This window comes from Anabrus simplex, chromosome 11 (assembly GCF_040414725.1).
Source record: "Anabrus simplex isolate iqAnaSimp1 chromosome 11, ASM4041472v1, whole genome shotgun sequence".
Taxonomy (NCBI): Eukaryota; Metazoa; Arthropoda; class Insecta; order Orthoptera; family Tettigoniidae; genus Anabrus; species Anabrus simplex.
Window position 1 is genome coordinate 84694126 of NC_090275.1, and position 22443 is coordinate 84716568.

The 22443-nt window shown below is 39.0% G+C and overlaps 1 protein-coding gene across 1 annotated transcript in view; it reads right to left on the minus strand.

Moving 5' to 3' along the window:
- LOC136883500 (platelet binding protein GspB) overlaps nucleotides 1–22224 on the minus strand; it is a 133377-nt gene extending 111153 nt beyond the window's left edge. Inside the window, exon 1 of the mRNA XM_067155849.2 lies at nucleotides 20497–22224. Within this exon, the coding sequence (XP_067011950.2) occupies nucleotides 20497–22061 (1565 nt within the window). The 5' untranslated portion in view covers nucleotides 22062–22224. The remainder of the gene's footprint in view (nucleotides 1–20496) is intronic.
- Between the last annotated feature and the right edge of the window lie 219 nt (nucleotides 22225–22443).

A 22443-nucleotide genomic window follows, 5' to 3' on the forward strand; every position in this document is an offset into this window, starting at 1 on the left:
ACTACGAATTTTGGTTAAATTTTGTCATTTTCAAGTGCATGGGTTGTAGGGTTATGTTAGTGAATCATGTGTATATTTAAGGTAGACTTGCTAGCTGAATATCTTATTTACTGAGTACGATATGTCATTTCACTGTCACGGATGATCTGTGTTTTTCTTGTAATGTGTTGTGTATTGTTGTTTTACCAAAGAATATTCATTACTTATATACAGTAGTGTCATTGTCAAATGTACTGGTGTATAGTTATATAAGTTGATCAAATACTTGTTTCAATTTTGGTATAATATTTTAAACCGTTTAGTGTTTTCTATGGAAACACAATTTATATCCATATACCAATTCTTCGTTACGAAGATTATGAACATCATAGGTATTAGTTATATTATTAGGAATTAATGCCCAGCTGCATCCCACAGCAGACAGTGGCCCAATGTTTCCGCCATGTTGGATTCTGCATTGAGGTCTGATAAGTTGTATTTGGTCTTGGCTGATGTTATGGAGAGACGCAGACTTGACACCTTACCTATGCAAGAGACAAAATGAAGAGGAAGTAAATCTAGAAATATTGGTCGAGGATACAAGTTACTGTATAATGGTGAGAATAAGCTGCGAAATGGAGTCAGCATAATCCTTGCCCAACACCTAACAACCAAAGGATAAGCGATCACCTCATCGTAATAAAACTTGCGATGCGTGACGATGTCTGCCTGAACATAATCTCTGCTTACGCACCTCGAACTGGTTGCGATAAAACCTCCAAGCAGGAATTTTGGGAGAACTACCAGCATATGATGCAACAGCTGCCACCAGACAAGCATGTATCACTTTGGGTGATCGCAATGGCCATGTTGGACAGACTGCCGAAGACTTTCCCAAATGTCATGGAGGTTTTGGATGAAAAGTAAGAAACAACCAAGGAAAGATGATTCTCCAACTGTCTTTGGCATATAATCTGGCAATAGTCAATACTTGTTTCCAGAAGAGGGATGAATACCTTTTCACATACAAGACTCAAACTCATGACAAAACTGTTGGCGCACAGACTGATTATGTCCTTTGCAGCTATGACCCGCTAAAACAATTCATTGACAGCAAAGTCATACCAGGAGAACCTCTCGCATCACTGCACAGGCTTCTTGTCGGTGAAATAAAGCTCATGAGTCCTTTACGCTCCGGATCAAACTTACGTGTACAAAAGACCAAATGGTTCAAGCTACAAGAGACTGTAACATTTCAGCATTTTATTGATGACATGAAAGCGTACATTGCCCAGAATATAGAAGACGGCACCACCGCAGATTGCCAATGGGAAAGATTTCAAAGTCACTGCACTATGACAGCAAGACAGCATCCGGAAGTCTCAAAAGGGATATTGAAATCAACAAGGAGACGTGGTGGTGGAGAGAAGAAGTCCAGGAGGCAGTAAAGGAAAAGAAAGTTGTTTTCAAAGAGTGGTGGAAGTCCAGGAACAGCCTAGAAGGGTTACAGCTCAAGTTGAGAGACAAAGCAGCCAAGAAATCTGAAAAACTGATTGTGGCCAAAGCTAAACAAGAGGCTGTTCAAGAATTCTATCAAGGCTTAAATGCTTGAGAAGGTGTGAGCCAAATCTATAAGATTGCTACCCAGCATGAAAAGCATTCCACAGATATCATTGCCATGAGAAACATCAACGACAAAACAGTCAACCTTCTTACAAAAGAAACCAGGATCAAAAACCGTTGGCAAGAATATTTCACCGAGTTACTAAAGAAGAATTCTCAAGGGACATAGCAGTACTTCAATGTCCTGAGCAGGGCCCTGTGCCTATGTTCACTCCAGCCGAAGTTCAGACAGCCGTGTCAAAAATGAAGAATGGCAAATCAGTAGGACCTGATGATATTTCATCTGAGCTGTGGAAGGTTCTGGGTACTGAAGGAATTGATTGGCTTACTAAGATGTTTAATAAGATCCTTGCTGGTGCACCCATGCCGGAGCAATTTCACCAACGCCACCTTGTGCCTATCTTCAAGCAGAAGGGAGATGTCAGAGAATGCAGGAGCTATAGAGGCATTAAACTCATCTCACACATACTAATCAGGTCCTACTAGTCGCATCAAGAAAATGATGAACTTACATAAGAAACAAATGCAGCTTCACAAGTGGAGTCTTAACTAGTGATGCGATCCAAACTCACCAAATTTTGATGGAGAAACAATGTGCACTTGATTTAGAGAAAGCATTTGACTGCATTCCTAGGGAAATCGTTTGGACTGCGCTGCAACACCAAAATGTTCTGGAGGAATATGTGAGCTTAACAAGTATGTTTGTCCCTCTACAAAGGTGAAGTCTAGTTTTAGTTTTCTTATATAGGAAACGGATTTCATTTTTTAACTAAATCTTGTCAATTATTTTTTGGGATTTTAGCATGTGAGGAGAAGAATGTGATTTTCTAACACAACCTTGAAGAAATTTAGGCATAAGGTTAAAGGAAATGCATTGTTTCAGGAAGTCGATGTCCTTTTGTAACTTAGCAATCTTGATCTTTAAGCCCATATAATGGAAGGCTCTTCGTTTTGCTTGGTTAGCATAATCGTTTAGAAATAAGATTTTCACATTGTTCCGTACTGAAGTAAGTTCACTAATAAGTTAAAAGAAAGTATAAAATGGTTCAACATTTCAATAATATTAAAATAAGAAATGTAAGTTTACATTCCTATTTAATTAACATTGGTACCGGTTTCGACCAGTATTTTTGGTCATCAACAGCCGATCACAAATAAATGTAAAACAATGCACAGATAAATAAATTGCGAAGTATGAAGAATTCTATAGCTTGCTGATAGTGAAGCACTAAAATCTTTAAGGAGTACTGGGCACTGAAATATAGTCATCACAAATAAGATGCACAGGTAAAAATATGAAGTTTAGATGATACTGTCAGATGCAGCTTATGAAGCACTGTAATACAATGTTATGAAAAAGTCTAAAATCAAATATGTATTTATCAGTTGCAGTTTATAAGGCACTGTATAATTTTAAGGATCAGCACTGCGTGTCAATCATGAAGAAGTCATGGATCAAGAACGTTAGTAAGACGAAAGCGTTAGAGAGCACTGTATGGTAAGAAGTCCAGAATCAAATATGGATCCAAATATAGTACTGAGCAAATTCTTGAAGAGTTCAATTGCAGTTTATGAGGCACTGTATTTTAAGGAATAGCACTGCCCGTCGATAGATCCAAAAATTATGAAGAAGTCGCCGATCAAATACGCAAATGTACTATGGAGCAAGTTCCTGAAGAGTAGATCGGCAATGTGCTTCTAAAAAGTCTCTTAAGTTAGATGTGTTAGAGAGCACTGTGTATGAAGAAGTCCAGAATCAAATACGTATCTAAATGTAGCACGGAGTAAATTCTTGAAGAGTTCAGCTGCAGTCCTACAGAATTCTTTATACTTCACAATTTATTTATCTGTGCATTGTTTTACACTTATTTCTCATCAGCTGATGACGACCATAAATACTGGTCGAAACTGGTACCAATTTTAATTAAATAAGAATGTAAATTTACATTTATTATTTTAATAGTATTGAAAGGTTGAACCATTTTATACTTTCTTTTAACTTATTAGTGAACTCACTTCAATACGGAACAATATGAAATTCTTATCTCTTAATTACACGTGAAGAGGTAGAGGCAGCCTTAGAACTTTGGATAAAAGCTTTGGAGATGAATGGACTCAGAATAAGCCGTACAAAGACAGAATATATGTTCTGTAACTTCACGAAGCCAGAAGTTCAAGGTCCACTCAATACTATTATCTTAGAGTGTGAACCACTGGCAATGACAAACAAATTCAAGTAGGCCTACCTGGGTTCCGTTATTACCATCAATACGACGAAGCATTGCATCAACGTTGGATAGACCAAATGGCATTCGCTGACAGGTGGGTGCCTATCAAACTCAAAGGCAAGACATACAAGACTGTTGTTAGGCCTGCTCTCACTTACGGCTTCGAGTGTTGGACAAGGCAAAAGAAGCAGGATCAGTATATACATGTAACGGAAATGCAGATACTGCGATGATCAGCGGGCGTTACCCTCTTGGACTGAATGCACAATGGGCACAGCACATACGAGGATCATTTAATACGGTTCCTATCAGTGAGAAATTGTAGGAGCGGCAGTTGCGCTGGTATGGACAAATACAACGTCGAGATGAAGATCATCTCATTAAGAGAGCTCTTGCAATCAAGAAGCCAAGGAGGCGAGCGTCCGAGAGCAACATGGTGGCGTACCGGCGAAAAGACCTTGAATAAAAACGGCATTCCAGTGGCGGAGACATCCAACTGCAAGGAGTACTCTCTAAGGATCAGAACAGCCAACCCTGAGTGATACTAGGGAGTGTCCATTGTGAGCACGAAAGAAGGAAACAATATACATACATTCTTGTCAAACTCCTTTACAAATGTGAAATTCTTTTGATATTTGGTTCTCTATTCGTACTTTAGTTCTTTGATACCAGTGAAGTTTAGCAATAATTCTTACATTTTTGTCATCTATGCCAGATACTCGTAGAATTTCCAGAAGCTTCCCATATCGGAACTTGTAGAAAGCTGTTACAAAGTCTACAAAACGAGCAAACACATTCTGGTTTACGTCACGGCATCTTTCTACGTATACACAAAGACTAAATAAAGCATATTTTGTGCAAAAGCAATTTCTGAAACCAAACTGTGTATCTCTATTTCGATCTTCTACTGTCCTATACGTACGTTCATAGATCACTCTTCAATCTTTAAAATATGAATCATCAAGCAAACGGGTCATTATTTCTCACATTTCTTTGTGTTACTTTACTTTGGTATCGTTATAAACGTTGACATCAACCAATCATCCAGCATATTTCCTGAATAATGTATGTATGTTCAGTCCTCAGCCCAAAGGCCGATTGGATCCTCAAAAGCTCCACCATTAAATGTCATGGATGGCCTAGGCATCACTGAAGAGGCATACTCGGGATATGAGCGATGTAGTTTCCTGTTGCTTTCCGCACTGAGCCAGAAGTTGCTATTACATATCAATCTGCTAAGCCCACTGAAAGGCATGCACCAGCCGATCTTATGAGCAATATTTTCATACCATTCATAACAGGGACTGGCTGCATAAGGAATGGCATGACTAGCATCACTCATACTGCACTTCAGTTTCTTTAATAAGTAGATTTAAGATGTGCGAGTTATTAGCCCACAGCACCCGAGCTTGGTGGTGGGGCTGCTACCTGAGCCTCCAAGCCTGCCGTTTTCTGTAGGGGTTGTCTCCCTTAGCCTTTGAAGATCCCTCTTCACCACAAGGCAGTGGTTTCCCCTATTTCTTCAACCCCAAGGGAAAAGGGTTGCCTCATCTGCCAGATGAGCCGTTCCAAAAGTCTCCTCCTTTGCCGCATCTGCCATTGAGGACTTCACCAGAGCCCCGTTAGCCGTCACTTTTCAGGGTTCCTGAAAGGCCTTCACAGCTACCGTAGCAGTCCTGGGGCACACACAGTCCCAGCTGTTCATCACCCTTACAGGCATTCCCCTACTTCGTGCCGTTGCCCACCTCCCACAACGTGGACGAGGGGTTGGACTTACTGGACTTATACCTCAATAAAAGCAAATTTGTGTCCTCATCCCACGGTGGTGCAGCTCTTTTATAAGCATATCCCTCAATGGAGGTGAGTTGCATGTACCTAGTTAATCGCATACCAGCCCTTCTGCCATTCTTAAATTTCTGGCAGTACCGGGAATCGAACCCAGGCCCCCGAGGATGGCCGCTAATAGTGCTAACTGTTATGCTATGGAGGTGGACATACCTAAGTCACTTCCATATTATCAAAGCTAAGGATAAGACCGACACAGATCAATGAAAGTAACAAAAATTGCTCTAGCCCATACCAAAAGATTTAGTGCACTGTAAACACTATGTCTTGCCAGCAAAAGCAAGAATTTTCAATAACAAACTAATTTAATCCTTTCTTCTTCTTCTTTTTCTATGTACCCTTCCCAGTCTCCCGGATGTTGGTGATTAATGTGGAGAGTGCTTTTCTGTCTTCAGCAACAAGGTAGAGTTCTTCAGTGCTTTCTATGCCTGTCCAGCCTTTAATATTCTTAAGGCATGTTCTCCTCCTGCCTACTCCTTGGTGCCCTTCAAAAATTTTTCCTTTCAAAATTAGATGCAAAACTGCGTATTTTTTACCATGCAAAACATGCCCTAGGTATGCAATTTTTCTGCATTTGATGATGGTTACTAGTTCTTTTTTGCAGTTTGCTCTCTGTAATACTTGTTCATTCGGGGCATGGTCAGTCCATGAGACTCTGAGCATTATTCTATATATCCAAAGTTCTCTTTTAATGTCCAAGCTTCAACCCCATAAAGGATACTATACCAAATATAACATATCACCATACGCTGCTGAAGTTTTAAATTTAATGCATCACCACACAATAATGTCTTCATTTTCCTGAATGATGATCTTGCAATTTCTGTTCGGCTCTTAATTTCTAGGTCTGGGTTCAAATCCTTGTTATCCATCAACCAAGATATTTAAGTTTATTTACTTGTTGAATTTGTTGGTCTTTAAGTTTCAGAGTAGCATTATTTCTTTCTCTACTGAAAATCATTAGTTTTGTTTATTTGATGTTGATGTTTAGACCCATCTCTTCCCCAACTATATTAATTTTGTCCAGGAATAGTTGCAAGCTTTCAACACTATTAACAAAAATTACCATGCCATCTGCATATCACAAATCTTATTAGTTTTCAATTTACTTTAATTCCCACTTTCAAATGGGCAGATGCTGCCTTAAATATGGCATCTGAATAGATGTTAAACAATAACAGAGACAAAACATAGCCATGACGAACTCCTCGTCTGATTTCTATGTATTTAATTTAATTTAATTTAGCTAATTTAATTTAGTTTCCTATCTTCCAAGTTTCCTATCTTCCTGATTTCTATCTAGTCTGTTTTATCATCAACCTTCACCACAGCCTTCTAATGTCAATACAGGTTTTCAGTAATTCTTATATCTTTATCATCAATTCCAGTTTGCTGCAGTAGTCTGATGAGTTTGGTATGTTTTACTCTATCAAATGCCTTTTCATAACCTATGAAACAGGTGAAGACATCCTTTTGTTGATCCCAACATTCTTGAAGAAGAGTCGTTAAACTGAAAATAGCCTCACGAGTTCCATATCCACTTTGAAATCCAAACTGGGTATCATCCAGGTTTTCCTCACATTTCTTCCTTATTCGAGTCTGGATAACTTTCAAGAAAGATTTTAAAAAATGGCTCATGAGGCTAATGAGACAATATTCACCACATTTTTTAGGTTTTTTTTGGAAGGCAAATGAAAGTAGAGGTTAGTCAATCTTGAGGTAATTCTCCAGAGTTATAAATGTTATGAAAATTGGTCTACTATCTTTAATTTCCTCTTCAGTGATAAGTTTCATAACATCCCACTATCTTATTAATTTGCTCTTCATCGATAAGTTTCGTAACTTCCGATGGAATTTCATTTGGGCCTAAAGCTTTCCTATCTTTTAACTGGCTTATCACATGAATTACTTCCAATTTCAAACTGCTTGGTCCATTTGAGCATTCACAATTTTCATTTTATGTTGGTCGATTATCATAGAAGAGTTCTTCTAAATATTTTTCCCGTATCTTAATTTTGTCAAGATGATTTATAATACATTTCCTCGAATTTATCTTCTAGAACAAGAGGCATTTTTTTCTTAAAGTTCCAGTTACTTCAATCAATCAATCAATCAATCAATCAATCAATCAATCAATCAATCAATCAATCAATCAATCAATCAATCAATCAATCAATCACTACTGATATGCATTTAGGGCAGTCACCCAGGTGGCAGATTCCCTATCTGTTGCTTTCCTAGCCTTTTCTTAAATGATTGCAAAGAAATTGGAAATTTATTGAACATCTCCCTTGGTAAGTTATTCCAATCCCTAACTCCTCTTCCTATAAACAAATATTTGCCCCAATTTGTCTTCTTGAATTCCAACTTTATCTTCATATTGTGATCTTTCCTATTTTTAAAGACACCATCCAAACTTATTTGTCTATTGATGTCCTCCCACGCCATCTCTCCACTGACAGCTCGGAACATACCACTTAGTCGAGCAGCTCGTCTCCTTTCTCCAAAGTCTTCCCAGCCCAAACTTCGCAACATTTTTGTAACACTACTCTTTTGTCGGAAATCGCCCAGAACAAATCGAACTGCTTTCCTTTGGATATTTTCCAGTTCCTGAATCAAGTAATCCTGGTAAGGGTCCCATACACTGGAACCATACTCTAGTTGGGGTCTCACCAGAGACAAATATGCTCTCTCCTTTACATCCTTACTACAACCCCTAAATACTCTCATAACCATGTGCAGAGATCTGTACCCTTTATTTACAATCATATTTATGTGATTACCCCAATGAAGATATTTCCTTATATTAATACCTAGGTATTTACAATGATCCCCAAAGGAAACTTTCACTCCATCAACGCAGTAATTAAAACTGAGAGGACTTTTCCTATTTGTGAAACTCACAACCTGACTTTTATCCCCGTTTATCATCATACCATTGCCTACTGTCCATCTCACATTATCGAGGTCATTTTGCAGTTGCTCACAATCTTGTAACTTATTTATTATTCTGTACAGAATAATATCATCTGCGAAAAGCCTTATCTCTGATTCCACTTCTTTACACATATCATTGATATATATAAGAAAACATAAAGGTCCAACAATACTGCCTTGAGGAATTCCCCTCTTAATTTTTACAGGGACAGATAAAGTTTCACCTACTCTAATTCTCTGAGTTCTATTTTCTAGAAACAGAGCCACCCATTCAGTCACTCTTTTGTCAAGTCCAATTGCACTCATTTTTGCCAGTAGTCTCCCATGATCTACCCTATCAAATGCCTTAGACCGGTCAATCGTGATACAGTCCAATTGACCTCCTGAATCTAGGATATCTGCTATATCTTGCTGGAATCCTACAAGTTGGGCTTCAGTGGAATAACCTTTCCTAAACCCAAACTGCCTTCTATCAAATCAGTTATTAATTTTGCAAACATGTCGTATATAATCAGAAAGAATGCTTTCCCAAAGCTTACAAACAATGCATGTCAAACTGACTGGCCTGTAATTTTCAGCTTTATGTCTATCACCCTTTCCTTTATATACACGGGCTACTATAGCAACTCTCCATTCATTTGGTAAAGTTCCTTCAGGCAAACAATAATCAAACAAGTACTTCAGATATGGTACTATATCCCAACCCATTGTCTTTAGTATATCCCCTGAAACCTTATCAATTCCAGCTGCTTTTCTAGTTTTCAACTTTTGTATCTTACTGTAAATGTCATTGCTGCCATAGGTAAATTTTAATACTTCTTTAGTTTTTTTTTTACGTCGCACCGACACAGATATGTCCTATGGTGACGATGGGATAGGAAAGGCCTAGGAAAGGGAAGGAAGCGACCGTGGCCTTAATTAAGGTACAGCCCCAGCATTTGCCTGGTGTGAAAATGGGAAACCACGGAAAACCATCTTCAGGGCTGCCGACAGTGGGACTCGAGCCCACTATCTCCCGATTACTTCTTTAGTATTAGTCACCTCCTCTATCTGGACATTATCCTTGTAACCAACAATCTTTACATACTGCTGACTAAATACTTCTGCCTTTTGAAGATCCTCGCATCCATACTCCCCTTGTTCATTAATGATTCCTGGAATGTCCTTCTTGGAACCTGTTTCTGCCTCAAAGTAACTTTACATACTCTTCCATTTTTCACTAAAATTAGTGTGGCCACTAATTATGCTTGCCATCATGTTATCCTTAGCTGACTTCTTTGCTAGATTCAATTTCCTAGTAAGTTCCTTCAATTTCTCCTTACTTCCACAGTCATTTCTATATCTTTCCAACCTGCACCTCCTTCTTAGTCTCTTTACTTCTCTGTTATAATATAGTGGTTCTTTACCATTCCTTACTACCTTTAAAGGTACACACCTATTTTTACATTCCCCAACAATATGCTTTAAACCCATCCCAGAGTCTGTTTACCTTTTTATTAACAGTTTTCCACCGATCATAGTTACTTATTAAAAACTCCCTCATGCCTGTTTTATCAGCCATATGGTACTGCCTAACAGTCCTAATTTTAATCTCTTCCTTTCACATTTATTTTTAATCACCACAAAAACAGCTTCGTGATCACTAATACCATCTTTCATAATTTTGTGCATATTGAAGGTATCATGTTTTCCTTCCAAATTCTCAATGTTTTTGCATTTTTCAATTACCCAATTTTGTTTGCTTTTCTAATTTCACCATGTTTCTGATGGTATTAAGCCTTATTGTTCTTAGGTTTCCTGCATTCTTCCATTAAGTTCAAGATATCATCCGTCATCCACTTCTTCCTTTTCCGTTTTTTTTATCAGTCTGTAGGTATGTTTACTTTCTGTATAGCTTCTTTTACTTCCACTGGTTTTCCATCCGTTGACTATTCAATGATATCTGTCTTAGCTCTCAATTAATTAGTTTTGAAACTTCTTGTTTCATTTCACTGTTTACCAATTTTCTTTCGTCAATTCGGTTGGAATGCTTTGTTTTCTGTAAAACTTTCAATTTCAGTTGTACATCAGCAACTAGTGGATTATGATCAGAACCTACATCTGCTCTTGGGTATGTAATAACTCTTTTAATGAAGTTTCTGAACCTCTTATTTATGAGGATGTAATCAATTTGGTCCCTTATAGGAACATCATGTTTACTGTCACCAGGTGAAACCTAAGTATATAATCGACGATCAGGAAGTTGATACCATGTCCTTGTAATAACCATTTCATTTTCTTGAATTCTCTGAGTCCTCAATTTCCTACAAAATTTTGTCGGCCCCTACCGATCTTAGCACTGAAATCTCCCAATATTATGGTTATGCTATCATTTTTTGTTGATTCCAGAATGTTTTGCAAGCTTTCATAGAATCTTTCCACCTCAGTATCATACTTTTTATCTGCTGCTGGAGCATATACTTGTATTATACTGATCTTGAAGGGTTGTCCATGTAGTTGTAAAAGCATGAGTCTGTCTGATATTGGGACAAAATTGGTGATATATTTCACGAATTCTGATTTTACAAATATTACTATCCCATTTCTGTGACTTTTGTCAGTTTCAGAACTGCCAGAACAGTATAGATTTCCATCTTCTCTTTGACTGGTACCTTTACCTAGCCACCTTCGTTCACTTTCCCATGGATAGAAATTTTTTAACCTCGTCATTTCTTTACCCATGTTATCAAGTTTGCCAGCCATGAACAAACTTTTTACATTCCATGTTCGTAATCTTGTGCTGGACTTCATTACTTTGAACCAGGAGATTCTTCGCACCGCCTACCCACTAAAGGGCTGCCTGGGACTAGGGGGCCATTATTTAATCCTTTAATGGAATACAGTAATATTATTTTTCCACCTTTCAATACTTTACAATTTAATCACAGACTAATAAATAAGTCACAGAACATAGAACATGCTTCTATGACTTCTATGACTTTCCTCAACTACAAAAATATATAAAATTTACATGAAATATGCACACAAAGTAGTACACATTTGTAAACATTTTGAAAATGTAAAAATCATGCTATAACAAGTCATCAAAGTTGTGTGATAATTTTGAATACATATACAAATAATCCTTGGCAACACTGAACATTTAAAAAAAAAAAAAACTATTGTTTACAATTCAACCATATAATTTATTTAATTTAAGGGTGATATAAATAGCTACAGCCTGTCTGGCTGGTTATTCCGTTACGGTAATGAGAAGACAATGCAGTCAGTCTCCAGCAAGTATCTGGCCACAGTAAATAACCTGATCTCCTAAGGTGACCAACGGCTTCGGGCAGATAAGTTTCCTTAGGTGGGATGATGATCCACCTCAGAGTAAGAAATGACGCTGGAACCCATAGAGTAGTGCCTGACCCCAGGTTAGCTGGCTGCTGAGAAAGGCACCTGGACTCCATATCAGGAGTGGCCTGATCACCTGCTGGCAGTAGCTCTAAATTGTTTTTGGAAGTGGCTACCTCATTGTAATAACAGCCTAAAATGAAAACGGCACTTCAAGATCAGCCTCGAAAAAGGCTAGGGCATTCCCCGGAAGCAACACACCGTTATTATGCTGGAGGAACCATGAGAATTAGGCAACCAGTAGAGAAAGTTATAAAGGAGGTAACAATCAACCTCGTGTCACTGACTGGAAAGCCAGAAGAGGTGAATGATTTTATGGAGAAGGAAAATATAGCTCTGATGATGGGATTGAGCGAAGTTACATGGAGAGGAAAAAGAAAGTAGTTGATGAAGGGAAATACTCTCTACTGGAGTGGAGGACATCAGGCAAAGAATGAAGTGGGGCTAATAAAGAATAAGATCTTAGATGAGTATGCACATAAAGTGGTCTAAATATGTGATAGAACAATCAAGATATAGTTAAGGACAGAGAATCGAGTAAAGGAATTCATCCAAGTGTATGCACCCCAGAATGGATGCAAAGAAAATAATAAGGACTAATTCCTGGAGACACAGGTAAGAGAAATAAAGGATGTGGAGGTGACCGTCATGGGAGAATTTAATGCAATGGTGGAATGTGACAGAAAAAGAATAGAAGAATTGGACCTTGTGGATATGAAAAGAGGGATGAATAGGGAGAGAAGTTGGTGGAATTTTGTGTGAGAAATGGGTTAAGTGTGGGCAATACGTGGTCCAGGAGGAAGACTAGTAGAAAGATTACAAGATATAGATGGGCACTCAAAAGGACAAATATAGTAACTGACTACTCCATGGTGGAAAGAGCAAATTGTAGACAGTTCTTAGATGTAACAGCCTTGCCAGAAGTAGCATTTGATGGTGACTGTAGTGGTAGCAAAAATCAAAGTAGGAAGAATAGTAAAAATTAAAGAAATAAGAGAGAAGAAAATAAAAGTATGAAAAGGATAAGAAGGCATAATGTTATTGCTGATCAGTTTTATGAGCTTTTGATATTGTAGGCCTTCATATTTAGTTTTCTTTCGACTCCATGATATTAGGTCATTTAATGTAAAGGGAGTCAATGCTTTCATGACTCCCTTTTGTCCTATTCTTCAAACGATCGTTTCTTAACAATATTTTCTTATTTTAAAAAGTCTTCACAATTTTCCTTCCACTCTGTTTTACACCTGAAGACAATCATGAGAAAAACCATCACCACTTAACATGATTGAACAATATTTCCATGTTAGCAATGCTCGGCGTTGATATGGACTAAACAACAAAAGGCTAAATTTGACATGGAACCAGACAACCAGTGGCCAATAAAGAAAAACTTCCCCAAATCAAGTTTTAAAAGCAGATATATATAACTCTCAAGGTCAGTAGAAACGAAATAAATACACAACACGCTGTTGATAGTAACCAGGGCAGACGTTTAACTGCCCGAACTTTAACCCACTGGAGCTACCAGTCCATCTAAGGTACAACAAGCTACCGAACAAAACAATAAACAACATAACACAAAATGATTTATTTGCACACAAGAAAAAGGATATGATTTAGGAGCTGAAGTTTAAAAATAACATACTGACAGAGTCAGACAAATAAAAGGAACCAATATAAGTGTACTTACAGGAAAATCATGGTTTGTCTCTGTGGGGGAATTGGCGCACCCATGCAACAGAGTTAAATACAATCTTACTTTTGATCTTCTCTCAATACCAATGGAGGCAGTAACACTCCTGCTCATATGCAAATCAATAATAGAAACCACGACACACGATATCACATTTCGTCACATATGAAAAGTTGTCCTATTTACCCCAAAAATCAGCTCGGAACTCAACAATTCAATCCCCAGAGTAACCAACACCGTGATCAAGTTCAGCCATCAAGGAATCCTTAAGGGAAAAGGAAACACAAACCCAAGAAGGAACCCCAAAATGACGTGAACAAGCCAAGAGAAAAGAGGAGAGTAAAAATGGCCACACAGTCGATAAATTATAAAATGGTCGACCCACGGGAAATAAACAATCAATCTATCGAATAAAGTCAATCAATCATAGGTAATAAATTTGATATTATTCCGTACTGAACAGCAATATAAAACAAAAGCTAAAAAGTTTCCACCTATTCGATTCCAGAATCAATCATAGCACAGTCCATGGTACTCAATCAGACGCCTTCTCCAAATCAACAAAGCATATGTAGAAGTCACGATGCTGTTCAAGACTTTTCTCCTGTAGCTGCTTGAGAAGAAATATAGCATGAACAGAGCCTCTATTTGGACGGAAACCACATTGCTGTGTGTGTAGCAGAAAAATCTTTTCGCACATCATTAACCGACGCCTTAATTCTCCGTACAGAGCAAATCTTACCTGATAAAGTAGTAAGTGAGACATAAAGCCAATAACATTATTATTATTACTATTATATCCCGGTCTAAAAAACCAAGAATAACGGCGAAGAGGATTCGTCCTGCTGACCACACGACACCTCGTAATCTGGTAGGCCAAGGCCCGTCAGGGGCTGTAGTGCCATGGGGTTTGGTTTGATTATTATTACAATATTCTATTATATATAATTCACAATTAGGTTTATGAGCTTCTTTGGTACAATGTACATGGAAGAAGTACTATTTAGTACATATGTACATAAGCTTTATACATACCAGTATATGCTTACATTGCTGACAAGTAAATTTGACAATGTAAGATATTTACTATATATAAATAGTCAAAATGATTAGTGGACGATTTTCATTAGTCCTCTGTATATGGTGGATAATTCATGCCAATAAACTTCCTTGCTATATGGCAAGTGGCCAGGATTGCTGCTTTTTGTAATTCTCTGAGAGACGGTGGAAATTAAGAGCTTCAATGCTCGTGTATAGTGTCTTTGGTATAATACCATTACATCCAATCACCACTGGAATGATGATAACATTGTTGAGTTTCCACATGGTTTTTATCTCTGTCGCCAGATCTGTGTATTTGGAACTCATCTCTGTATGTGTTGACTGGAGGTTGAGAGTATTAGGGTAGGCTATGTCAATTATTAAGCAGATTTTCTTGTTTTTATCTACAAAAGTTATACCTGGTCTAATGCAGATAATAAATAGTTTTATCAGTGATGATACTTCTATTATTATTCTATTGTTATTATTAATATTTTCCACATTTCAAGACTTTACAATTTAATCATAGATTTTTAAAAAAGTCTCAGAATATAGAACATGTTTCGGTTGTTCGTAACCTTTCTCAGCTACAAATACATAAAATTTACATGGAATATGGGAACACTCTCCGCTTTCCGGTAAGTATATCTCGCCGATTGCAGCAATATCACTGTCCAGATTGCCATTATTATTATTTGTATATATGAGAGTTTTGTCTGTACAATGCTCAGAATTGAGAAAGAATGGTACTTCTTTATTGGTCGTGTCCACAGTAACAAGGAAATGCATTTTTTAATTTTCCGTCATCTCTGTATGTATCTATGTAAGTATGTATGTGTAAATACAATTATTTATAGCCTAGATTGCAGTGCCTCATTCCCTGACTTTACATGCCGATTTTCATTACATTCTCTTCAGCCATTTTCTCGTGATGCACGTACATACACTATATGCCTCTGTATGACCCTCAATCAGAACGATCTCCTTTTCCTTTGTATAATTTGCATTTCTGTTTGCCACACATGCAGAACTGTTGGCGATACATACGTTACCATATTTAAATATTTCTTCAAGAAGACTATCTGAGCTAGGTGTTTGTCATTTTTCATACGAACCCCAGTATGATCAAACTCTGCCAGGGTTGGGGGCTCATCTAACTCTGGTTTAATAGTAAAAAAAAAAAAAAAAAAAAAAAAAGTGAATCTATACAACAAAGATCAGCGCTTTGTGTACCTGGATCAAAACCTCGGCAAAATGCTCGGTATTAGCACCGAGTCTATGTGCTCTAGCTCACGAGTATACAGAGCAGTGAGCTTCCGCCTTGGTCGGAAAACAGTTCTCAAGTTTTCATAAAAGCTTCCCATTTGGTGTGTGTCAGCTAGATGTTCATAATAATAATGATAATGATAATAATAATAATACTCGGCTTAACATCCCACCAATTACTTTTATGGTTTTCGGAGATGCTGAGGTGCCGGAATTTAGTAATTCAGGAGTTCTTTAACGTGCCAGTAAATGTACGGACACAAGGCTGACATATTTGAGCACCTTCAAATACCACCAGACTGGGCCAAGATCAAACTGCCAACTCGGGGTCAGAAGGCCAATGCCTCAAACATCTGAACCACTCAGCCCGGCTAGATGTTGTCCAACTGTTGTTCTAGTCGACTACTGGTTCTTAAGGTCACATGTCTTTGCTTCAGTTTCTGTTGGATCTTTCTGCACAATTCAACATCTGTTGTGTTTTCTAGAACTTGTCTCATGTCATCAAAGAGTTTCAGTAGTATAGCATTGGAGTCATTAAACTAATCCTGGTTCTCCTTCTGTGGCATACCAATAACTCAATGAGCGACTTCATGAAGCGTTCTCGTGTAAGACTGCCATTCTTTACGAGTTGATATGCTTTCAGCACAAAGTTGTCCTGACTTATATTGAGCATTAGGCTTCTTTCTGGCAGCATTGCAGTGAATTAGATTATCAATGGTCTGTCTTCATGTAATTTTGTGCTCCGCTCTCTGCGGGGGCTTGAATACTAACCTCGTCTTGGTTCTCACAAGGCGATGACCAGTCCAACTCACAGCTCCACAGATGACTCTAGTAATTGACACGCCCATAAGGTCTCTTCTGCGAACAAGCTGCCAATGTTTAGAGCAGGGATGCATCCAAGATGTTTTATACTTTTCATGGAATCCGAAAAAGGTGTTTGTAATCTTCAGGTTGAATTCTGCACAAAGAGTGAACAGTGTGTGAGCATTAGCATTTTATCTTCCAATACCACGTCAGCCAAGCACACCATTCCAGGCTTCATACTCCATCCCAATGCGCACATTGAAATCTCCAAACAGAGTCATTGAGGGAATAATCAATAGAACTGCATGCAGGTCATCATAATACAGTACTGTTTCTTTGCTTTATCTGATGAGGTAAGGGTGGGAGTTTAGGCACTTACGAGAAGAAAATACCTTCCATTAACAGAATGGAGACACAACGTCAGCAGTCTGCCATTAATTCCCTTTGGAGTTTCCAAGAGTGATTGGGCTAGTTTATTTCTGATGGAAAAGCAAACACCACTGAAAGACCTCTCTGTAACTGGTTTTCCCACTTTTACAGCTTTTGGAGACGCAGAGGTGCCGGAATGTTGTCTCAAAAGGAGTTCTTCTATGTGCTAGTAAATCTACCGACACGAGGCTAACATATCTGAGCACCTTCAAAGACCAAGGGACTGAGCCAGGATCAAACCTGCCAAGTTGGGGTCAGAAGGCCAGAGCGTCAACCGTCTGAACCACTCAGCCCGGCAAAAATAATATTATTCCATTATTAGTTTGTCATGTTGTGTTGTTATATACTTCACAAATGCAGAGCAACAGAAATCAATTTTACAAGTGGAAAATAATTCTAGACAGTATGGTACATAAACTTGGGTAAAATTTTATTAACTATTCGTAAAAGTGAGATTAAGAATCTAATATGGAGCAGCTAACACAACAACACAACATCACAACATGCTACACAAAGCTGTCAACTTAGGAACATAGGTCAGATTAATGACAAGACCATTGATTAGTGACAAGAACATGACATAATATGGGATACGTCTGGGACACAACTGTTGATCTGGATTGGTTAGATCTACCTAGCGACAAGACCATTGGGCTGGATTGGTTAGGTCCAGCTAGTTATAAGACCATTGGGCTGGACTGGTTAGGTTTGGCTAATTACAAGACCATTGGGTTGGGAAGAAGCAAAGGAGGTCTGGGGGCGTGAGCGCACAGATTAGAGCCTACACACTGCCTAGAGGCCTCTAGTATTCCCTGTGACAGTAATGGCTAGAGACATATCACTGGATAGTTATTCAGCACGTCACGATATGTCACTTTCAAATTCCGCAGTTTCATTATTTGTGGATTTAACAAATTTTACCATTTTTTGGCCCTATAATGGTCCATATTGACCGAGATCCTCAAATAAACACGAGTTATTAATGGATCCACCTTGTCAATGTTTGTTGTTTTCTCTAAAACAGGGCAGACACATTAGTAACCCATTGTGTTCAAGTTCAATTATTTTCACAGAATGTGGTAGCAGTGGGCCCCACATGATGCAAGCTCTTCTTCTTCTTCCCCCGCTTTTCCCACCCATGTGGGGTCGCGGGTGTGAACTGTGTCACATGTGGATTTGGCCCTGTTTTAAGGCCAGATTCCCTTCCTGGCGCCAACCCTATGTGGAGGGATGTAATTACTTTAGCGTGTAGTGGTTGGTAGTGTGGTATGTTGTCTGAATTTGAAGAGGAGAGTGTTGGGAGAAACACAAACAACCAGTCTGCGAGGCAGAAGAATTAATCAGACACGATTAAATTCCCTGACCCGACCGGGAATCGAACCTGGAACTACTGTGACCAAAGGCCAGCACGCTAACCATTTAGCTATCGAGCCAGACCACATGATGCAAGCTCTACTGGACACAATATAAACTGCCCTACAGCCAATAGGAACAGTAAGTGGCCGCATATCACAGTCTATATAAGTAAGAATACTTCGAGGGATAGGTCAGTGGGTCCCTGCATGGATAAAGGAAGGCTCTCCCTTCTCATCTACTTTAGGCATCATTTCACTTCATACCTACATGATTTTCACCTTCCTAAATGTGTGAACAAGCTAACAAAATGTAACTTAAACTTGAAAACGTTTAAGGTCAAAAGCAGTACAAAAAAGAAGCTGGAATATAAATCTACTTTCTTACTTCCAAAAGCTTTGTTATATCTAGTAAGCTATTTATTGTTGTTACTGTATAATGAACAGAACAAATACAAGGCAGCCTGGTGAGGGTAGCGACTATTGTTCTTGCGACGGAACAACACCATTATCAACCCTCGTAACATGAAAATGATCATTAGTCCAGCCCGGGAGGCACTCACGCGTAGCGACTCGCTCGCTCGCGGCCTACTCGGAAAGGATGTTCTCTAGCAGTGCTCAGCGCTGCCAACCTCTGTACTTAGGAACTATGCTTGCTTCGATAGCTGGTAGTAGTGATGGTGGTGGCGGTGATTATTAGTTTGATTCTTCCCGTGGACAAGACCATTGGTCTGGATAGTTAGGATTCTTGCAGTGGACAAGACTATTGGTCTGGATAGTTAGGATTCTTGCCGTGGACAAGACCATTGGTCTGGACGGTTAGAAGCCGCAAAGCGGTGTTAGGCCCCTAGTTTCGTGAGGAAAGACTATTGGTCTGGACAGTTAGGATTCTTGCTGTGGAGAAAAACCATTGGTCTGGATAGTTAGGATTCTTGCCGTGGACAAGACCATTGGTCTGGATAGTTAGGATTCTTGCCGTGGACAAGACCATTGGTCTGGTCGGTTAGAAGCCGTGAAGCGGCGTTAGGCCCCTAGTTTCGTGAGGAAAGACGATTGGTCTGGACAGTTAGGATTCTTGCCATGGAGAAAACCATTGGTCTGGATAGTTAGGATTCTTGCCGTGGACAAGACCATTGGTCTGGTCGGTTAGAAGCCGCGAAGCGGCGTTAGGCCCCTAGTTTCGTGAGGAAAGACGATTGGTCTGGACAGTTAGGATTCTTGCCGTGGACAAGACCATTGGTCTGGACGGTTAGAAGCGGCGTTAGGCCCCTAGTTTCCTGAGCGCGGCCCTAGCCCTCTAGTTTCATGGACTGGGACGACGACACATCAGCGACATTTACTTGCGCTTTTATTGTGCTGCGGTTGGTAACGCATTATGATGAAGTTCCTTCTCGGGAAGATCACGTGCCAGTTTACATTGACCAATAGGAATACAAGAAGCTACTTGAGAAATGAGTATGACGTGTAATCATCTTCATTAGGTTATAAAAGTAAATGTAGTTTTTGGGGCGGGTTGGTGGGTTCCTGGACATCGCAATGAACACATCTCTCCTCTCGGACGCTCTCCAAGTAGGATTAGCATTAATTTCCACTCACTTATAACATTACAAATGTAGTGCCTCCCGGGCTGGATTAATACCTGAAAATAAGAGAGTACCTACTCAAGAGAGTTTACTCAAGAAAAATGGGAAAATAAAAAGACTTCCTCACATCTCATAAGTACGACACCGGTTGGTACACTGATTTTAAAAGTGAATATGACTTGATCAACGAATAGCAGAGAGGAAAGATGGACAATAGGAACTTGGCACATGGGTGGAGCAGCATGGTTGCATGCATATCACGAATTCTGCACCTTTAGAAGGTACGATGAAAGATCCACATTTATTATGAACTATCTTACCTGTGAAAAGTCTGACCATGTTGCACTAGTTGAATTGGATTTTCACTGGAACCCAAAGGCTTTGTGGAGTTGAAATTTGGGACAGGCATTCTAGTCAAAGCAGCAGAGACTGCATTGGAAACAGCATCTGAAGCAGCACTTGTTGCTACTTTGTTTGATGAAGAATTGAAGGACACTATTTTCTGCCCAGTAGAGGAATTAGTTGTGGTAACAAGTTTAGTTGTGGCTGCAGGAGACAAGATGCTTGAAAGTTTAGTCCCACTGCTGCCCGTTTGTTGTACTAATCTATTAGCTCCCCCACCAGCTACTACTCTGATCATACCACCACCTGTCAAAGTGGTTGAAACCGTAGAAGACACAAGACTATTAGATGAAGTCCTAACAATACTGGGACTAGGGCTAACAATAGGAACACCACCAAGTGCATTCACTGTTCCAATTTGTGTTGTTGTACCTGTCGATGGAGCAGCAATAAGAGAGTTTTTATTCTGAGAAGCTATCACAGTATTACCAGAAAGTAGTTGATTCCTACACAACGTATGAAATGTTTCTGTTAATCTTGTACCTTGAGAACCACTAAGCTTAGTTGACAGAACCGAATTAGCACTTGTACTACTGCTTGGTAAAAGAACATACGATAACTTTTGCTTTTTGTCAGTTGAAGATATATTTGCACCACTAGTCCGTGAACACTGATATTCATTAAGCTGAACAGACTGCGAGGACGGTACTGAGGCAGCAGTACTTAAACTAGTTGTGATGCCATTAAAGTTTACAGCAGAGGCAACAGCCGAACTAGTGGGAGGAGAAATTGTGGCAGGAGAGGATGGTGTTTGTATTAAGGCAATTCCACTTTTAGTATCTTCATCCAAAGCAGAGAAATGGCTATCCTGAAGTACATTGTTTTCTGCTTGATTTCCATTAAGTTTGACAGTGTAAGAAATTTGGCCATCAACAAACTCGGGAATAAGTGTTATATTTTGATTTTCACTATTCCCAATGAAAGCTCCAACATCAGAGCTAATTGCTTCCATTCCCTCCACAGACGTTTGTAAGTCATGCCCATCGTCATTTTGTTCAGTTTTTAAACCATTCTGACAGGAATTTTCAACACTAACACAATCCTGAAAATTGTCACTGTTGCCCAGGGTACTTTCGGGATAAACCAAATGGTCACCAGAATCTCCAATAAGAATATTGCTATCAGGTACATCTTGCGGAATATCTTGTTGAAGAGACTTTCCATCATCGTCGACAGAAAAATGTATACCAAGAGCTTCAGCCTGTTGAACTGTTAGCTGAATGGTTTGACCGTCTGTTTGAGATCCATGAAATATTGCTACAAAATTGTCACTGTTAGTATCAGGTTCAGACAATGTCGCAGAATACTCATTTTCGTTGCCTTCTTCTCCATCTTCGGCGGAACCAGACACTTCTTGTAATGCTTGTTGCAATAAGTCCGCATTTATTTCATTTATCGAATTGTCCCCCGCATCGCCCCGCAAAATAATAGTTTGTCCATTCACAAGCAACACTCGTGTTTGTTGTGTATGATCGTCTGCCATTGTTTACAAAGTTATAATTCATTGCAGTTAATCAATAATTGAATTAAATTCACTTATATTTCTTCAATCAGACTAAATTGATGGCTATGGCAGCAACTCTCAGGTCAGAGTTATTTTCCTATACTAACATATACACAGCGTCCACTACTCGACACAAGACAGCTTCCATTTTATTTCTCACAGCCTTCTCAACCTATCTCTGCAATGCCCATCGGAAGTACATTGAAGCCTGGGTTTTAACTTCATTGATTTTTTCCAAGAGTGTACATCTCGTATTCCGCGGCGTTCAAAACTATGCTCCTGCTGAGAAAGTATCAAAACATGGGCGATATGTTCGAAATGTATTATAGAACAGAATACTATAATGGGCACAATCAACGAC